This window comes from Papilio machaon, chromosome 1 (genome assembly GCF_912999745.1).
Source record: "Papilio machaon chromosome 1, ilPapMach1.1, whole genome shotgun sequence".
Lineage (NCBI taxonomy): Eukaryota > Metazoa > Arthropoda > Insecta > Lepidoptera > Papilionidae > Papilio > Papilio machaon.
Genome location: NC_059986.1, coordinates 4,492,058 through 4,514,214, shown reverse-complemented (window position 1 = coordinate 4,514,214; position 22,157 = coordinate 4,492,058). Strand labels below are relative to the sequence as shown.

At 33.7% G+C, this 22,157-nt stretch overlaps 1 protein-coding gene across 4 annotated transcripts in view; it reads right to left on the bottom strand.

Annotated features, from left to right (window-relative positions):
* Positions 1 to 1,161: 1,161 nt before the first annotated feature.
* Positions 1,162 to 22,157, bottom strand: part of LOC106710672 (sodium/hydrogen exchanger 9B2) — a 37,905-nt gene continuing 16,909 nt past the window's right edge. For 3 of the 4 annotated variants that reach the window (XM_045679561.1, XM_045679563.1, XM_045679567.1), the window contains exons 2-13: positions 19,634 to 19,875; positions 12,291 to 12,382; positions 9,467 to 9,566; positions 8,834 to 8,982; positions 8,458 to 8,689; positions 8,100 to 8,269; positions 7,640 to 7,854; positions 7,132 to 7,303; positions 4,574 to 4,728; positions 4,116 to 4,280; positions 3,542 to 3,749; positions 1,162 to 1,723 (exon numbers count right to left, since the gene is read on the bottom strand). In XM_045679561.1, coding sequence (XP_045535517.1) covers positions 1,533 to 1,723; positions 3,542 to 3,749; positions 4,116 to 4,280; positions 4,574 to 4,728; positions 7,132 to 7,303; positions 7,640 to 7,854; positions 8,100 to 8,269; positions 8,458 to 8,689; positions 8,834 to 8,982; positions 9,467 to 9,566; positions 12,291 to 12,382; positions 19,634 to 19,875 — 2,091 coding nt within the window. In that variant the 3' untranslated portion in view covers positions 1,162 to 1,532. Of the gene's footprint in view, positions 1,724 to 3,541; positions 3,750 to 4,115; positions 4,281 to 4,573; positions 4,729 to 7,131; positions 7,304 to 7,639; positions 7,855 to 8,099; positions 8,270 to 8,457; positions 8,690 to 8,833; positions 8,983 to 9,466; positions 9,567 to 12,290; positions 12,383 to 14,033; positions 14,304 to 19,633; positions 19,876 to 22,157 lie in introns of those variants that run through there. The other variant, XM_045679571.1, reaches the window with a different exon arrangement.

The window sequence follows — 22,157 nt, the reverse complement described above, 5'->3', positions numbered from 1 at the left end:
TCAATTAATCTGTGTCGGTAGGTACGTCTGAAAATAATCAATAAAATTAATTTAAATGTTATGCAGCATTCAGAATATAAATGTTAAAATATAATTGTTTTAAGATCACATTATATTTATAAGTTAATGGGTATAATATATCTATATAATATAATAATGTATATCCATGCATTTTAATGATTATAAAAATTTTCATTCCAACTGTTATTTTATTCTTGAAACGAATCCAAATTGTCTTTAATGCTTACCAGTTGCAGTAGTAGTAATAGTGGTAACTAGTTGGTATGTTCAGGTTTATTCAACAAGTTAAATGGTGTTTTCAACTATTATTCTATGTGTGGCTCTGTAACCAGACTAATAAGGATTTGCCCTTCTTGAATGATAATATGTTAAATGATGTTACGATTAAAGGAATAAATTACATAAAAGTATACTAAAAATAAAACAACAATTAAGAGTATTTTTTATTAGGAGTATTCTCTTAAATATTTATTTTTTCAATAATAGTGCATTTATCACTTTTCAGTAAGTTTGGATTGCGATAATTGTTTAAATAACAATCCACACAATCCAAGTATTACATATTTAATAGAACTTACATATAATTTCAATATCATCGCACCTTTTTAAAAAAAGCTGATGTAAATATGGTAATTCTAGTAATTGGTACATAATTTATATCAGCTTCGTACCAAGTAACAAGAAAATCACAGGGATGGGCTTTATATTATTTCATTCATAAAATTGGTCCCAATAATTAATAATAATCTAGAATAAAACAATTTAATATTCATGGCGTTTCTATATCTTTTAATAAATTATTTGGCCTTATATAATATTTATATAAGAAACGAGTTTTATAATTTCGTTACAAAGTTACAACTCCTATTAATTTAAGTATACGTTACATAAAGTACAATGCAATGCATTAAGGAACTACTCATTATAATTGGTACATTATCCTCAAAACTATAACGCGATTACAAGTAACTTAACACATAATTAATATTAATGCTGTTTTCACAACAATACTGATCTCATTTAACAAATACTAATCTACAATAACAAATAATTACAACAAATGGTACTTAATTTAAATAATACTCAATCGATTTTTTTATCAAATGGTAACATTACCTAATATAAAAATGTAAAGGCGAGGTTTATTCTAATCCATTAAATATTAAGTATACACATTTATCACATAGGCGAATTAAGTTCTTAATTTTGAATACAAGTAAAATATGTTAATTCGTTTTGTCACAAGCTATGCGATATATTCCGATAATTAATATAGGTACCTGTTCTACCGGAACTCGTTAAGTACTCCGTACTAAGTGTTGAAAATCCCTTAAATAACAAAATGTATTTCGAAATTACGAAGTTGTTATTCGCTTTCATAAAATCGGATGTTGCGGTTCAAAATATTGTATAGATATTTGTTTCATTTGTTGCTTGAACAAGCAGTTTTGTTTTGGAATGAATAAGTATACTCGTAATGGACGGTAAAAGACTTGTCAAGGTGACAGCGGTCATGTGCGGTTGTTGGGTTGTACAGTGACGGGCACGGGCGCCGGCATGGGACTGCTGTACGCGTTGGGCGCTGCGGGACTGCCCTCTGGCGATGAGTTGTTAGCTTCTGCTTCACACTCGCGTTCAGCGACTTCCTCTTCATCGATGATAGAAATATCTCGAATAGAAGGACGATGTGATCGTCGCCAACCTGACGAACAAAATTTATTAGTACATTAAAAAAATCGTTTAAATTAAAAAATAAATAAATAAAAAAACTAAATGTGTAATATTACAATATGTATGTAATATTGTAATATGTGTTTGGAAACGATCTACTATTAATATTTTACATATGTATCAATCTTATATATTTAAATTATGGAACTAAATAACGGTGGCTCAACTACACGAAGTTGATAAAAAGTACTACAAAAATAACATTATAAAAACTGTACATATACAACAAGTTTATGTCGGTTGCCGGCACTGATAAAAAGGTCAAAGTATATCTGAGTATTGTTTCGAGTGACATCATCGGTAGAGTCATCCATTTTAGTCGTTTAAAAGATTTTAACGATGACGGTCCGTTGCATCCTAATAGCGACTGTTGTTATTTTGCAATTAAGTAACATTGTTAAATGTAGTGATCATTTGGAAAATGTTGATGAAAAACAGACTTTTCTCAATGTAAACAACAAATATGAAACGTTTCCGCGAACATTATCTGACGACATTCGAAAAGATTTGAAAAAGTTTCCAGATGAATCAAAAGTTAAGGAAACTGATGCCGATGATTTCAAACCAAGAATATTTGAGCGCGGATGTGGGAATTCTATATGTGAGTTCTTTAAAAATCATCGCGTGATCAGACAAGCTGGGTATTCACCAATGTACCCACAGGTGCCAACATCTTATCCGTACCGGCAACCGAATAATACTTATCAATATAATGCTCGTCAACCCATTAATCCATATGGTAACAATCCCTATCCTTCATACTCGAAACCTGTTGTACCAATAATTCCATATCAAAATCCCGCAATAAATGACCCAGTTTATAACTCTTCTTATTCACATTTTCCTAACAAAAATATATCCAATAACAATTATCAAAATTCTAGACATACTTATCCACCTAGTCCAAGGCCCCCAAATAGACAACCTTTGCCATATTATGGAGGAAACACTACATCCGTGGGTTTGAATACCTCTTATCCTTTCAATATAAACCGACCAACAAACTCTTTCGGTAATGCACATAAACAAGGTTACGCTAATCCTGGATCCTATTTAACTAATTATAACATTTATAATAACTGGACACAAGGCGGTAATAGATACCCTAATAATACATATCTGCAGCCCAGACCTTTGCCGTCGGGACAGTTGATAAATAATTCACGACCAAATTACAATGGCTTCCATACATATCCGACCTCTAATTTCAATACAACCTTTAACGGTTACCAAAGTCCTAATGGTTCACATTACAATGGCAAAAGTACATATTATGATCCACAAAGAAGCTTTACTTACAGACCACCTGTGACACCTAATTATCAAAATTATGGTGAAAACAATTCGCTTGGAAGTAACAAAAATAATTTCCATATTCCTTTTGCCGGTAACAAAGTTTATCCAACTTATAACAATAACACCAATCCTTATAATTTTAATCAGACTGTGCGAATGGATCCGTATCAATGGACGAGTACAAACAGGCCTCAAGCGACTTACTCTCCTAATATACCTCAATACAATGCAGCAATGGAACCAAATCATTTTTATTATGTTCCTAATAATAATGGTTCCCAATATGATTCCAGAAGACATCCACCAGAACGATTTTCTTATTAAGCATCATCGTTGTTAACCTTATTGATGTATAATTTTTTTGTAAAATGGATGATGAATTTATCTTAATAAATATATACGATGTTATATTTTTATTTTATTTTTTATTTCAAACTAAAAAAAATTATATCTGAAGTAAACCATATATAATTTTTACAATAGAAATACGTACCTTCCAAAACGGGAGGCTTGGTAGTTTTGGAGAGTAGCCTGGGCCCAGTTACAGTAATGACCATAGCTCCCAGCGGGGCTGTGATCACAATCGACATAATGCACACGGTGAGCACTGTCTCCGCGTACTGTAGCAACTCGGGAACGGGTTGACCTTCGGCGACCGCCATCTTACGCACTTCATCCAAAGCTACAGGACCTAAAGCGGCCTGTTGATATCAAACAAAGCGATTAACTTTTGTTTTCCAATAACTGAAAAATTATTGCTTATTTCTTGCAACGGTATAAGCATATTACAATTAACGAGCATGGTAATGATATGCGGGTGATACAATTGATTGACATTAACAGTCACTAAAAGTTTCCGTTACTAAAATGCGATACATGTTACCATGTTGTATGATATTTTTTTGGCGGGTATATAAGTCCATTTGCATTAAAACCAACTATATAGCCAAAACAGCTCAAACAATTTTGAAGTGTGATACGATTCGAATCGTATTAAAGTCATCAGGCTCTGTTATTTTAAATATTTATGTTTTTAAAATAATTACTAGTAATTTCTACAAACTAACCTGTACGGTAGCCTTGGCCATCCAGGCGAGGCCAACGAACACCTTTTCCTTCATGTTGAGGTTGCTGCGCACTGCGCAAACGCTCGTCAGTATAGTTCGCAGCACTGCGCACGTCACCAGGATACCGCCACCAACCAGCACTAAATGCGGTTCTAAATCTGCAATCTAAGAACCATACCCAAGTCTATAAAGTCTATAAACATATTATACATTCACATATTAAGAAACATAATCTTTTCTGTCATTAAGAACCTTGCAATTAAACAAGCTGGAACAAACAATATGATAATCTTTTTGAACTCATATAAATATAGATTCTCAATGTGGAATTACTCTATATAGATCTCTCTATAGTTGTGAATCGGGGGCAACTGTTTTGTTTTTCCTTATAAATAAGAAGATTATTAATAAGAAACAACTGCTTGCTCATCTAATCGTTGATACTAAGTAATACTAACAACAATTTGTGCTCCAGTGACAGAGAACAACATCGGTTCGAAGAACATCCAGAATATTTCGAATGCGGTTGCAACAGGATTGTCCTCGAGTTCCCATCCCTGCTCAGCCCAATTCTTACACGCGACGAATGCGAAGGCAATAACTGCTAATGGCCCTGAAATAATGATACAATACAATTAATTGTATCATATTACATACGTATTAGTATAAAAACTAACTAGTTATTAATATAATGAGGTAAAAATATGCGGCCTAAGCGCTCATTCATACCGGCGATTTTTTAACGCAGCGTTAAACTCGGCGTTGGCAGTTCTCGAGCGACGAAACGCTTTAAAATCACTCTTTTGCTCCGTTCACCCAGCAAATGATTTACAGAGAATTTTCGTTTACTTTTCATACGGGGAAAGTTTGATGATGTAAACACTCTCACACTCTTTCACACTTTGTGAAGGTACCGATGTGTTTTATAGAAAAACGAAACATACGTGAAAGATGTTAACCAGAGACAGATGACTTTATTTTTCATAAAAGAAGGGGGCAAACGAGCAGCGGGAACACCAAGGTGTTCATGGACGCCCATGGACATCTGCAATACCAGAAGAATCGCAGATGTATTGCCGGCCTTTGATATGGTGATACGATCGCTGCTTGAAGGACCCTATGTCGTAGCGGTGTGGAAATACCGCCGAGGGAAGACCATTCCACAACGTGGCAGTACGCGGTAGAAAGCTACGCGAAAACCGCACGGTTGTGGATTGCCAGACATCGAGATGGTGTGGATAGAACCTGGCGGTCTGTCGTGTCGTCCGATGACGGAACTCGGTGGCAGGAATTGTTCCAAACAATTCTTCTGAGCACTCCCCGTGGTAGTTGTGGTAGAAAATGCAGAGGGAACTAACGTCCCTCCGCAACGCCATAGTATCGAGCCGATCAGTAAGAACTCAGTCGTTGACGATTCGAATCGCTCTCAGTTGTATACGGTCAAATGGAAGAAGGTGCTGGGGTGCTCCAGCCCAGAGATGCGAGCAGTATTCCATGTGGGGCTACAGCTGAAGGCGATGACCCGGTTGGAAATACCGCTTCGCTCTGCCGAGTACAACCAGTTTTTTGGAGGCCAGCTTAGCCTTGTCTTCCAGATGACCGCGAAACTGAACGTCATTCGATATGACAACGCCGAGAATACTGATACTGGCTGAGGCAACCAGGGGAGTGCCTGTCCTGAGACCTGATAGTATTTATATATTTCGCCTCGGGGCCAGCGGTATTCATAATTCTTCGTGTGTTACTAAAACAAAGTGCGTCATTCAGAATAAAAAACAAGATCTATTATTCATAAATTTCAATACTCGACGGCGATTTATTTAACACGTTACAAGAATTTAATACTAACAGAACACGTGCACCGTATTTTGCTTAAAGCGCAAATCGTTATCGCACGTTGTTTTTAACATGCACATTTTTTATTGCAAACGTGTTTAAGTCTTTTACCGAATTCAAATCACCTATTATCCAATTTCTTGTTAAAACTTTGTAACACACGAATGAAAACACTGGTTTTTCTTAGGTTTTCGTTAAAAGTAAAATATTTAAATATACAATACTGTGTTGGTGAAAGGGGCAACAGCAGTTAATATATTTATTAACAATCTACTAATTTACTTTATCTTTAGTATTGTTAATTGATTAATACCATTTCCTAGATTAAGAAACAGTAGCCCTTTAATTGTTGGTTCCTGAGACCAAAATCCCTGTATAAAATATAATGTCTTCATCCCTTTGAGAAAATAGATATGATACATATAGATAACAATATGTTTCAAACAGGGATTATGGTCTCAGAAATCAACGATTAATACTAAGAAAGATTTTGTACTTGTGTTTCAATTCTTGACAATGTTTTCTGTTTATAGTTATTGAAGCAGCATAATTCAATGAATGGTTTAATTTGTGCGACTAAAATAAATATGTAAGCGCATATTAAATTAGAACAAACAAATTTTCATTAGTGTAAAATGTTATTATGCTTGTACTATATTATACACAAACGTTATTCTACGTTAACCTACATAAGTAGGGCATGACTGACATTTTTTGAGATAAGTATAAAAACACATGAACTTATCGCATCGAGCCGGCCTATCACTTTGCATAGCTCATAGAATATAGCTTAGTTTGTAATAGTGGACGTACGAGTGTAAACAGAGAGTTCAAATAGCTTTGTTTCCTTCTGTTTTATAACAGATCGATTTTTATAGTTGCAACAGTGTATTGTTCGTGTGAAAATCTCGCATCATACAGAACAAAACAATCAATCGTACTCGGAACTAGTGACTGAAAACAATTTAATCGACTGCCGGTTGGTGAGAAGGCGCGTGAAGCGTGAATTGTGAGTATTTTCGAATGAAATTTTCCCCTAAATATTTTATCGTGTAAGTTTTTTTTAAACGAAACAGTTAGAAACTGGTCTCTTTTAGACTTCCTGTCTTATTTTATACAAACCGATATTCATATTATTATGAAATTGTATAGCTTGAGTAGTCGAAATTCTTTAACTTACCAGCTCCGCCCCAGCCGATTTCTTCTGAACCGAGCACAGACATGAGACCTCCGGTAAGTAGAAGCAGCACCCGTAGTGGCACTAAGAAAGCATCATTTCTTTCCGGAATATATTTTACAAGGTACCCGCAAACTACACCAAATGCTATTCCTCCGATTACACTGAATGGACCCTGAAAGCATCACAAACTGTTATATATAATCGCAACCCAGTTCAGACTATATTCTATTGTTTCTTACAAGAATCCCTCAGAACATCTAATTTCAATCTTATTATAACAATGTGTTTCGTATTTAACACTTGTACTAATATATAGGCCAGCGTGGTTGACTATGGCCTAGTCACCCCTAACTTGCGGTAGGCTCCGAGCCCCTCGGTGGGGACGTATAGTGAGCTGATGATAATGATGAGACTAGTATTTTAGTCATCATCACATTATCTTCCTGGCCTTATACCACGGATGTTTACCTATTATTGTTTCTTTAATTATTATTTTGTTTAAGATTACCTGTATGATATTCATCGTTATAGATGAACTTGAAAACATGATAGAGGAAACAATTCCGAAGACAGCTACACTGGCCGCATCGTCGACACCTGATACGGCCAGCACTAGTGTGGGGATGCCCTTGGACACGCCGTACCCCTTGCCGCGCAGTCGGAACAGGCACGGCACGATCACAGCCGGCGACACCGCAGCTATTATAGAACCCAGTAGGAATGCTGCAAGCAAATGTTACTATACAATTACGTGGAGAACAAATAAACAGTACATGCGATATTAAATTATTAATGCTACAGACATCCGATATAAAAAATGAGTAGCAGATTCGTTACCTGCTTATATTTTAGATAGTGATGCGTATTAAACAGTCTTATCGGATTGATGTGACGGCTGATAGAGATGTTTGGAGGATTAATTAATTAATTAAAAAGAAAAGGAAGATAATTAGGAAAAAGCTACTCACCCCAATCCCAAGGGAGTCCGAGAAGTAAATTGGCCATTACTGCGCAAAGTACGCATTCAAATGTCCAAGGTATTAGAGCCAGCTTTATAACGGTGAAGAAGAACTTTTTCATCGCTACCGGATCAAGATCCAAACCAGCTCGGGTTAGAATAATTGTTAAAGCTATTTTTCTGAAAATATTATGATAACATTACTTTCCAAGAAGAACTTTGAAATTTAGAAAGAGAAAAAAACTATAAACAAAAAATATTTCTAAAGTAACTCTTACATCACTTTAATTCTGCAAATTTCAAAGTAAAATTACGACAGTAACATGTAAAGAAATATTCATAACATTTCTAAGAATGTCTATGTTTACCTTATGTAAGAACATACGTGCTCGTAGTTTTCATCAAAATTCACAAATCCAACATTTTTCAGTATAATTCCTACAATCAACATTCCGATGAGTGCAGGCAGCGTGGTAACTTTGACCATAAGCCAGCCACCGAAGTACGCGGCGATGGTGAGCGCGGCCAGGGTGAATAGCTGACCGCCAGGCGCTGCCGTCTCCCCCATTACTATCCAGATAATCACCCATGCCAAAATACCTAAAACAGTCAAAAATTACTTAGCTTGCTTTGTGTTCTTTGCATGCAGGCGATAGCTATTTGAAAATTATTATTTTAAATTGCTGGGAACTATGCATGTTTAATTCCAAATGATTAAAATCAATTAAATAAAACATTACTTACCAATTAAAAATACGGAAAGTGTTTGAGCAAAATGTCTGTAGGATGGACATAGTGGGTAGGGACAAATCTTTTGCCAATGCGGTGGCTCCCAGGAGGGAGTCCCAGCGTCCTCTTGGTGACACTTCTGGCAGCAGGCGTACCACCAGGATCTGCCCACACAAGAATACATCGTACACTTGCCTAACGCACTCTAATCTATTTAAACGTTCCACATTGATATAAAGTGCTGGTTATCGTGAAGGGTTTTGGAAACTCATTTTAAAAATTGTGTATCAATTTTTATATTGCAATAAATAAATAAAAAGGTTACAAATAATACGTGATCCAACCTGTCGGTCAAAGTTTAGAGTTTAATCACGTTTTCTTCGTAAACTTCATCATTTGATTTCAACAAAAAATAGTAATTGTAAATAAATTGCTGAACAATGAAATACTTAGATATTGGTTGCGTCATTATTGTATATTAGATTATAATTTTAAATAAAATATAGATTTACCTAAATCATCAAAACAAATATTTTTATAAATAATTATTAACAAGAAAAAAAAACGAACTTGAAACAACATTTTTATTGCGAAATGAGGAAGGCCAATTTAAAAAGCAATAACTAGTAGACAAATACGAGATATTACCTTTCGATATGTTCGCTTTGATGAGATAGTGCTTTCTTGGAATATACGGAAGAAGTTGTTGAATATTTTTTATACCTGCCCTCGATGTGTGCCGGCCGATCTGCGGACGAAGAAAGACCGCGTTAATGTGGAAACACAAGTATGAAGAAGTGTCAATCGATCAATTTGTGAGAAATGACAGCTGAATGGAATTATACTTGATACTTTTCGTTTCAAGGACATATTGTTTATAGATTATTATGGACAAAGCTTTACTTGAAAGTAGAATAATTGTATTTATAAATTTCAGTTACCTTGCTGTGTCAAGTAAGTATTGTCTGATGATTCATATAGTCGCCTATATTTTTTATAACTGTTACATGGGTTAAATAGATGCAATACAGATAATTTTGGCTTAATATATTATTCAGGTAAATAAGATTAAAAATTACCAAAATACGAATTCTGCACGTTTACTAGGCTCGACTATTATCATTAATTTTAAAACTTTAGCGACCTTATCTTAATGTCGCCAGTTTTAACGAAGAGGTTCTCTGATACCTAATGCATTTATGTAATGTTATTATTATTTCTTAAGTTATTCTTCTTGTAATCAGTACTTTACTTAACATACAGATACTTTTTTGTGTAGTTGTTAAATTTTTCATTACTTTATCAAATAAAAAAGACGTGATCTTTCTATTTCTAAGGCATATTCCTTATTTGCAAATATGTATGTTGAATTTATAGTACAATATCCTAATTTTAGTTTAATTTCAATTTTAATTTACTTGTACAAATATTAATTAGTTAATATAGCCACCTGATCGATGCGATCTTGCCGGATTGATGTACTGAGTATTTCCGCAGAAATGGTCAATGGTCAGCAAGTATAAAGATAAAAGTAGTTTTAATAGTGTGTTTGAAGTAAATTTCTTCTTTTACATAATCAGATTTAATAGTTAAACACTTTGGCACAGGTTCCATAAAAGATTTCCCAATAATTAATACCATAACAATTAATAGTACGAAAGTCGGTCATACTTAAATTCAAATAGTCGAAAAAACTTGATGTATTTTTATGTTACCGCAAACGCCATAAGACTTTCCAACTCATTAGCATAAATTATCAGGAAACAAGCAGTATTAGATACTACAACTCAATGATCTTTGATATTACTGTGTATCGCCATTTACACATATTACAATGTTTCAAAGCTTTTCAATACTATTATATTAAGATAGTAAGAACTACTGCTGCCAAATCTTTTCAAACTTTTTAGCTGCAACAGTCTTTTAGCATTTGTACATTGCAAGGTTTTTAAATTTTTTACACCCGTTCGCTTTATCGCAATCTATGATTGATACTTTATTTTCATTTCCTCTAATCTCATTGAAACTGGACATTATTTTTATTTAGAGAGATAATTTAGATTTTGGCATTACAATGCATGCAGGGTTCTGCTAGGACAGAATAAATAACCAAAAGGAATCTTACTTGATTCTTACTAGCTATTAACTAAATAATTATTTCAGTGTATATTTTTAAATACATCTTTACTTCCTTCAATATACCTAGCAATAAATTTACATTTAACGAAGATTTTTATAGTTCAGTAATTGTCTCCTACATTTTCCTTAGCTTAGCTTACCAAACTAACAACTTATCTCTTGAGAAAAATCAGTAAACGTTTCTTTAACACGTTCACTGCGGATCAGGCCTAGATCGACCTGCCGCGGAATTTCAGCTGGTGCGGACGAAGAAAACTATGTCCCTCTCACTGGTGCGGAACGATTATCTCATAAAAAATCACGGCAGGCCTTTATCGGCCTACCACGCACTGACGGTGAAAAATATCAACTCGGTGCGGCAGGGGTCTATCGCGGCCCGCCGTCCCAACAGGCGGTTGGCGACCCGATACCGCACGGAGCGCCCCGCTTCGCTAGTTAGTGTTGAGCCATCTCACTGAACTGTACGTCGCGTTTTTTTGTTTTCGTAAAATTAACGACGCACGATGGCAGGAAACAAAAGAAAAATACAAATTTTGGACAATAAACTAATTCGCGAGGCAGATAAAAGTGATAGTGACAGCAGTGAGGAAATATTTTCCTTCAAGAAAAAAAATAGATATTTTCCTTCAAGAAAAAAAATAGATATTTTCCTTCAAGAAAAAAAAATAGGATGTGCACACAAAATCTTTGTGCGAAATGTTTTAAAGACAAGCATAAATAAATAATTAAATAAACTATTTTTCATTTATTTTCTACAATTCTATTTTATTTTCGATATCTCCTTATTTTTGTCTTTCCATCACTACTAAAAATACTTTCTAGTGCGGTGCTGGTCGATATCGACCCGCCACTTTCCCTGGTTCATTTCTCATTTCCTGTTTGGCAGATCCCGGGGCGAATCAACTCTAAAGAAGGTGGGTTCAAGGTTATTCTAACAGTCCAAAAAGTACACACCTATATTATGTTTTCGCAAAGTTATAGCGATTTAATCTAACCTTATGCTGGTGGGTCGAGAAAGGCCTGCCACGCACTGGCGGAAAAATCATTGGGGGCACACTTTGGCCCGCCGCCGCACCAGACGAAGGTTTAAGATTTTACTTGCCGCAGCTAAGGTGTTAACCGAGCAGATTCGAATAAGCATGATAAATGGTGAACTCATAGCTTCTGCACGGTAACAAATTTCACTGGGTAAGAGATTGTTTAAAATACAAATATACAAAATAAATTGCCGCTCGGTCCCTCGATGTTGATACCTAGAACTTGAGTCGGCAATAATGGCCTCTTCAAATTTCGTAACTTAAATGAATCATGTTGAAAAATATTGTAATCCTACCCCATGAGGAGTCCATTTCGGCCGCCATGGCATTGTGTAGATTGCTCTTGCGGCGCGATGGCCCTTCCGCTTGCGCTGACACCCGGCCATTCCTGGAGGCAATAAATAATTAATGCTATAACAAATAACATTAGCAATGGAAATTAAACATTTTGCTATCAAAACTGTATTGTTGAGCAATGTTCCTCCGAGCACTTAAAACTGTTATAAGGCCATTGGAATCGAATGGTCAATTAAAACTAAAGGGCGTTAAAAGTAGTCGTCAAGCCAAGTTACGAACAACTTATGAACGAAATAATTACTAATAAGTATATTGACTCGACAATTATATTGACTTTTCAAACGTAAGTACGAAATAAATTGAATCAACTCATTTTAAAATTCAAGGGTATCTTATTGACTTATAGTCGCCTCGTGTTTTCTAACCCTGTATTAGGTTAAGGTTAGTCTGCTTTGCCCATAAATGAATGTGTCATGTGACTATGAAGGCAACTAACTTTTTTGTAGAGCAAGTTCATTTCCGTAGGTTCTAAACAAGTTTTATATGCATTTAAGCTTACGCAGGACATGGAGTAAATAGTACTGAAAATAAAGCGTTGTTTTTTTGCTGAAACCAAAGGTTTTATAATGGCTAACGCATTCAGCAACTATTGTTTTAAATTTAGAAAAACACATAGTTATAAAACAATAATATTAAGTTTTAATATATGTACATATGTAGTACGTATTTTACTACTTTATCTACAACTAGCTTTTACCCGCGACTCCGTCCGCGCGGAATAAAAAATAGAAAACGGGGTAAAAATTATCCTATGTCCGTTTCCTGGTTCTAAGCTACCTGCCCACCAATTTTCAGTCAAATCAGTTCGACCGATCTTGAGTTATAAATAGTGTAACTAACACGACTTTCTTTTATATATATAGATTAAATCGTTGAATTGAATGTTACAAAGTCAGCCCGACGATTTAACCTTAAAGTTATGGGTTAACTTGAATTGAAAGTAAGTGCGTGGCAAAAGGTTTTAACGGACGGAAAACTTCGCGGCGTACTGGGTCATTATTTATACGCAGAGTCTAGTGATCAGTTTAAATGACTGGAGGGTATGATTGTGATGTGGCCACGCGTTTGTTCCCCGCCGTCGCCGACATGAGCCCATGACGGCAGAGGTTGCATGTGGGTTGAATAGGTGTGTTTTATTTCAATACGGTGCATATTTGTAATAACAAATGTACTATTTAAACAAGCAGCATCTGGTTTGAACTATTGTTGTATATTGTTTTCATCAGTGCACATGTTAAGAGTTTGAAATCGACTTAAAACAGGATTTCGTACCGCTTATTATTGAATGCAGTCAAATTTATTTAATGCATTTTCGAATGAATAAAATGCGAGTCAATGTTATAAAGGAAAAACTAAGTTTTTTATATTGTCTATTATATCGGACTATTAAATATGTAATTAACACTTGGCACTATGTTCGCCAGTTGTTAATAAATAAAATGTGACAATATTTGTCACAATGCAATCAATTACATATTTTGTAGCTTTTTTTTTTTTTTTTTTTAGAAAATATGGTAAATTTTGTTATTATATATTTCAAGTACATAATTCAAAATTTGACATATTATTAACATAATGATATATCATCAAGTATTTTCTATTGCTTTCTTGCAATTTATTTTGTAATAAAAAATAAGTATATATTTTTTTGTCTAGTTAAGTAAATTTGAAAAGTAACTCACCAATGTCGGTTAAGTGCGTCTGTCTCGAGGGACGAGTCCGAGGGGAGATAGCTGTCATAGTGACAGCTGAGGCTACTGTGAGACATCCTACATGGCACTATGCGAATGTAATTAAATTAAAAGTAAATATCGACATGCGAGCGTATCGGAGTGCGCTCGGGGCATGCCGCTCGGCCGTGCACGCTTCACACCTATGACGCGGCGAGTGTGCATCTTATAAGAGAAGGTTCGGCTGCGAGCCGCGAGTGGAGTCGCCCGCCGCGCCTCACCCCGGGCACGTGACTGCCTCCGCCGCCAAGCGCCGCTTAGCACCGCGGGCCCGTGGACCGGTCATTGGCCGTCGCGCAAAAAATTGCTTAACTACAGAGCCCTCGGTCGTAGCGAAGTCTCAAACATCGGATAGGGTTGCTGCCGCGATGTCGCGGTTGTTCAGTGCTACTGAGTGAGCACCGACGTCCACCATACGCACAGCGCTCGCCTGTTTATAGTTTGTTTTTAAAACATCTTCCAGTGACATCGGCAACATCGCCCGCCCCGACCGCACTATTCGCGCCGCCTGATCGTATCCCTTTCTCGCGACTAGCAACAATCGACAATATTATCACCACATGTTGACATTTAAATTATTACTCAAACATTACTACCTCGAATCAAGTTTTTTTTGTAACAAAAAAACTAGGTAAAGTGTGCTGTAAACTGGAATCTATAATGTTCGATTATTTCTTAAAATAATAAAAATCATGCATTGTTTCATAAGCTAGAATCCCTGCGTCGCAATGAAGAATGCGCATTAGGCACGAACCATATCTAATAACCTGAACAAAAGACGCTTGAAACAGTCTACGTATTGAGGCACTGAATTATTATTTTTCTTAAATTTTCTTCGCAGTTATAGCTGTAGATGAAAAAAATTGTAATTTGCAACATTGTGTCCATTTTCCCAAAATTAAAAGGTGAGCAGAGACATTAAAACATTAATATAAAAAGTCTGTTAAATATTATTCGTGTTTCTTACTTTCTTTCAAAACAAGCATTAAGTCATTTCATCAACAAAATAACTACAAAAAATCATTGAGATGTTGCTTAACTAGTTGCCGTCTAACAAAGATGTTAAAAACGTGATGATCGTATCACCGTACAGTTATCTTAAAATTCACCAATTGACGTCACTGGCTATAGTATAATCAATCCAAGCTTAAATAGTATAAACCATCGATATTTTCATTATTGATACGACAAAGTTACGGGACATAGAATTTTAATTCTATTTGTAGGTGTAAAAACTGTACTAAAATCAAATATTACAATGATAATTTTTTTTAAGATAGTTCGATAATATTCCGAAAAATAATATTTACAGACGGTTTTTAAAATGCAATTTCTTATGTTTATTGAAACTTAAGTTTGTATACATTGCTATATGTATTTATATTAATATACATACACATTTTTTACGTACGTACGTTACGTACGTTTATTTTTGCACCTTTTTATTTCAATTTTACAAAATGACGAAATCAATTATGATTTATGTGATATATTGAGCGACATAAGTTAATATAAAGTTTTTTGTTGTATATGTGTATAAACTACATAAATTCATATTTATCTCACCTTATTGTGATTTGTTAAACTATACTTAAATACTATCTTGACGCAGGTATAAGGCCTGGGATTTACGAAATGCAGTATAAAACATGGGTCATTCACTATATTAATTAATTTTAGACGACTTTTAATAAATAAATAACTAAATGAATATCGATTTGATTCCATTTTGTGTCCCCTTCGAATTAAAAATAACACACCACCATCATAGTTTAAAATAGAAAAAAATGTGCTTTTATCTTTTCTACGTATAGGAATACTATACTTATGCAAGTATTAAAAAAATAGGTGGATAAACACTAAGTACGTAAAAGTTTTTAGCATAAGTACTAGTATAGTCTAGGCACTTTCGCACTTATCGGTTGTTTTAGGGGCGTAACTGAAAGTATCAATGCGAAATTCATAAATGGGTAAGTATATCATTTTTTTAATATAAATACTCCTTTGTTAATGTTATGAAGTGAGTGATATTTACGTTTAGGGTTTCCCATTGTATATTTTAAAAGCAATACAGCAATCTAATATTAACGCTAAATTGCAGATATCATTTGAAAGGCGCTTAGAATTTTATTTACGGAGTACGGTTTCAAACAAAAGGATTAGTAAATATTTTAAAAACATGTTTTAAACAATATGAAAATAATTATAGAAGAAATATATTTGTGCACTTATCGCAAGTGCGTTTAAAATATTATCAAAAAACAAATATTAACATTATGACAAAAAAAAAAATCAAAATATAATTAAAGTATTATATATTACAATAAAAGTTACATATTCATGCTTAATAATTTACATATATTCTTATAAAAAACAGAAATAGATCATTGCTAAATGGTCGCATACTCAAGTACTCGTAATTTAAGTAACGCTTGTTTGTTTACAAACATAACCTTGGAGTTAAAACTTAATAAAATATTGCTGTTTTCGAGATCAACATAACTTTATTTGACTGAGATGATATTATAATTATCCTATCTCATAAATATACCTATTTCATTATTTAATAGTGACTTTGAAAAGATTTAAACTGCCAACCTCTGTTGTCACATTGTTAAAAATATTTATGAGGCAAAAACGTATTATAACAAAACAATATAATAGAATAATACGTATGAAACAATGAACAGTTGTAGCACGTGATGCTTGTACTGGTATATTTGTATACACTTGTTGCACCAATCTACTTACGATTTGTGGGGAAAGTATTGTTATATATAGGTAATTGAGTATTATATTGGTACGTTCAAATACGATTACTATACAGTATACCATTACAGCTTAACCCAGTTCAGAGGTTCATTATTTATAGGTTTGTCTCTGAGATCAACATAATAGCGATTCGTTAAATCAAGTAGCGAAACTATATATGTATTAAGTGAATACTTTTATACATATAACATAAAGCTTATCATTATTCTTACTTTTAATGTTTTTAAAATTTAAAAATCGGCGAGGAGATTTTAAGTAAATAAAATTATGGGTTTAAACTTATGTATAACTATTATATATTTAAACTAAATTATGTGATAATTCCAGAAAAAATCAGAGCAAGATAAGAAGATAAAGAATAATTAGATAGATAGAAGAAAGAATAGTTAGATTAAATACTTTTATGTTCTACTTTAAGACGGCAAACAGATTGTATAGGTGAACTTGTGCATTTGTTAATTAATTTACAGACAGCCAGCTTTCACAAAGTAGAGTCACATGATGCGTATCGATAATGAACGGAATGTTTATACGCCGAATGGATCACAAGAAAACTATAAAACCATGTTAAATATAACAAAGTAACGATTGCTCTTAACAAAACTTTACTGGTAAAAAATTGTAATAACATAATTGATACGATTTTTATCCAATGACCACTTTTAACCCGGTTATTTTCATGTTATAGTTCTTTTCCTTTGTTCGATTTTCCAGAAATATATTTCAGGAATTGATCCGATACTCCCTATTCGGTAACATTAGATAGGATTTAAAATGTAAATAACTAACAAGCACGATGTCTACTGTGGATATGTACCGAGGAAAGATTTTTTTTTAATTTCATGTAAGTGCAGCAGGTAATTTTTACTTTAGTCCGGATTAGCTACGGATACTTTGCAGCACAAATACTTAAATTGTGACGCTTTTCCCAAAACATCTACTATATCACTTAAATCAAACAGTACATTGTTGTTTAAGTATTTTAAATAAGAAAAGGCAAGTTAGTTTCGCTTAATGTTTTCGTTTTACTTCATTTAAAAACAATGACATGAATCACTCGTAATGTCAAAACTTGTAGAGAATTTTTATTTATAATAAACTAGCTTTTACCTGCGACTCCGTCCGCGCTGAATAAAAAAAATGCACACAAGATAAAAAAGTTCCTATGTCCGTCTCCTAGTTCTAAGCTACCTGCCCATCAATTTTCAGCTACATCAGTTCGACCGATCTTGAGTTATAAATAGTGTAACTACCACGACTTTCTTTTATATACATAGATAACACAAAATTGTTACATAGAATATTAAAATATTCTAATAGATAGAATTTATTAAAAGAAATATGACAAGCTGTTTTGCAGAAAAAGAAACTATGACCATTTTTTTTCCTATAATTTTTTAGAGAAGCAGACACTATAAGCAAATTCATAAGAACCTATGACGTGATTAATTAGAGCTTAAAGACGTGACTAATAATATAATTAACAACTGTGGTTTCAGTATTTGTTACATGAGTAAAAAATAAACTTAATAACCTCAAATAGCAACTTATCGCTCTAGTCTATCACATTTCATTAAATATGACATATTTATAGTATAGGTCGTAAAAGTATTTATGACACGCACTTATACCATCGATAACAAGTTTATGAAAATGTTATATTGAACTGACTTGAGCAAGTACATAGCCGTACTTGGACATTTTAAAAGTGCTTTTTAACCACTTAACAATTAGATCAGGTAAATTAACTTCTTAAATTTTTTATATTTGTACCGTCACTACCTGTGTATCCATGAAATATTTTTCAAGTACGTAAGTATTTGCTAAAACACGCAGTTGCGTGAGCATTATATAATTATAAGATTCAAAGCTTATCTGATGCAAATGTGCTAATCAATACTTTCAGGCGCATTTTCAGATCTATGATCGTTAAGACTTATTCCAACATTTCGGTTACATTTATTATTTGAGAATTGAAAAATTAATTCAAATCCCTTATCTAGTACTAATATATTTAAAGTTATTATAACGGACTATAATAAACGTTTCTCCCTATATTACAGTAGTTAGTTGATTCGGAAATCAAATTGAAGTTAATTGATAATTAATTAAAAAATGATTGTGATAACCCAACTTTTAATGGTGTAAAAATAAGATCCCATAGAGTTTGTTTTTATCTTTACAAATAAAATTGCGAATTACTTCGACGTTTCTATGGCAAGAAAAACTTACAATAACTTAATTTACAGGGAGTGGCAATATTTATGAGGAAAATTATTGGATTGATCAATAGCGGAAGTTTTAGTAGAATGGACACGCAGCGTCAGTGGCCAAGTTAAGATGAACGACCCTGACTAACAGATACACGTTTTGAATTATAAGATCTATTTCCAGGAAAAAATATCTACAAAATGTAATCTATTGTTATATTATAATATTATATTCGAAGTAATTACATCTAAATAGACAAAAAACAAAATGAGTAACTAGGAAGAAATTGTAATATTTTTTCATATTATTAGAAAACTACCTATCGCCTGCGACTCTGTTCGCGCGGCATTAAAAAACTTAATAAATATCTTATGTGTTTTATGTTTCCATATTACGCTGCGTAACTAGGGTAAGATTAAAATTAAGGGACATTCTAACAGAAAGGTTGAGCTATCTACTTTAAAATTATAACATCTCCAGACAACATATTGTAATAGTTAATTTGGTATGAGATAATATAACCTATTAGATAAAAAGAATGATGTATAAAAACTATAAAGTTACATTACCTGTCTGATGGCTGATTTTCTCTGTCTTTGCTCTTTTCGTCAGCCATGATTGACACTTTTCTCTTGCCTTCAACGGGCGCGGTTTCAATTGTGGCTACAGGTGCGGTTGCGGTCGGGCGCGGCAGCTCGGGGTTATGTTCCGGCGCGCGGCGTTGCTCGCCTGCTGCGTTTTGCTTTTGCAAATCGCTGAGGTCGAAAGGATATTCTTTAATTGCCGTCATTCGGATGCTCGTTTTTCGTACCTGCGGCCAAAAAGAAAAACACATAAATATTCTTAAAAAGTATATACATTTGAATTTGAATTATTTAATGTAAATTAATTTATAGCAGTAAGTGTATTTTGTCATGACTTTTGAGACAAAATTAAAAAAAAAATTTATCTTAACTTATGAAAAACTAAAATTTACGAAAATTACTTTTTAAATGAGAATTGTTAAGAACATTTCCGAATATAAAAACTATATATTTTACACCATTGCCAGCATAAGGCATGCTTTCCTTGGGCACTAAGTTTTTTCTATCACTGACAATAAGTTTGTATGTGCGTCTTACATTGTTCGACAGTTGACAGTGCACTGAAACCAACTTTGAATTATCCCCGCCTTCACACATTTTGTCATGTAGCCTCGAATAACTTAGCAAATATATAGTTATAAGCTGCCATCGCTTTCATGTCGACATATACAAAAAAATATTGTTGTCCCTGTTTTTACAAAGAGAATGAAAAGGATGGCAACATGTTTTTGTATTGGAGTTTTAGTGGAAAAACTCATCGTAAAATATGTAAACATTAGCTGTAGCGCGGGACTTCACACGCGTCGGTTATTGTTTTTCTTCTGATTTTTTTATGTAATTTGATTTGGGATTTTTATGTATTTCGTTTTTTCATATTTTCGTTGAAGTGTTAAAATATAAATATTATATATAAGTACTTAAAGCCCCTATAGGAAGTTATGGTAAAAAGTAAAAACAACGGTTAAGGATTTAAATAAAATTATATATAATATCCTTTTTATAATAAACACTATGGAGGTATATGTCCGATCCCTAGCACTGCTCAGAGCAAAGTCAGAAGTGAGAATAATCAAAATTTCAGGGGGTCGGGCGTTTTTACCCTAGACCATAAACAATCTTTTATCATAAACAATAGAACAGTCATAGATTAATTTTTGTATAGATTGTAAATTTAAATAATTCCAACACGCCCCCTCAAAAATTAATCATCTAATGAACGAGTTATACAAATATAATGTCCTACACAGATCATATACCTGCCATGTGCTCTCTGGGATACATTTTTATGGCCCAACATTTATTGCGAGGATTAGGGAAACCCAGTCAAAACCTAATCAGACCATTCATAAGTTAAATTAAACAATAAATTCTTATACAAACAAAAATAACTATTTTATTTCTAAACAAAAAAAAAATTCAAACAAATTAATCATCAATCAATTTATGTATCAGATTATTCTAAACCCATTTTCCTCCTCATCTCGTGGAAGGCGACGGCTGGTAACGGCTTTGTCAATGCATCTGCGAGTTGCCGACCTGTTGGAATGTAATTTAAAGTTATTACATTTTTCTCAATTTGTTCTCTAGAGAAATGGTATTTAATATCAATATGCTTTGTCCGCTTATGGTTAGTCGGATTATTTGCAATACTTATACAGCCGTTATTATCTTCAAAAATAACAATAGGTTTATCAATACATATATGCATACTAACAGCCAATGACTTTAACCATAATGCCTCTCTTACAGCTTCATACAGTGCCATATACTCAGCCTCTGTAGAGGAAGCTGCCACTGACATTTGCTTCCTAGTACTCCAGGTTATGGTACAAATGTCAAATGCTTTAAATAAATAGCCGGTTGTACTTTTTCTATCCCTAGTATCCTGACCACCCCAATCGGAATCTACGTAACCACTGAGGATATGATTATACTCACTCCTTTTGTAACACAATTTTAAATTGATTGTGCCTTTTAAATACCTAAGTACTCGTTTGAGGCACTGCCAGAGCTCTTTGTTATTAAACTTAGTATACCTACTCAGTATATTTACACATGTACTTAGATCAGGCCGAGTACATATCATTATGTACATCAAACATCCTATGACATTTCGGCATGGAGCGTTATATGTCACATCTGAATTTAATGCCTCATAATTCAGTTTACTTTCCAGGGGAGTATTTACAGGTTTGCAATCCTGCATATTAAACTTATCTAATACTCTATTTATATAAGCACTTTGATCAAATGATATTTCATCCTCAGATCTAGTGATTTTTATTCCCAAAAATAATTTTATATCATTTAAGTCAGTCATTTTAAATTTACTCATTAAATATCTTTTAAAATTTTGCATTCTTTCATTTTCCGAACACGATATCACCAAATCATCTACATAAAGAACAACATAAATATTTTTATTTACGTCGCCATTATTTAGTACATAAAGACACCTGTCGACCGATGAGTTTTGAAATCCCTCCCGTTTTAATGATTGTTCGAACGT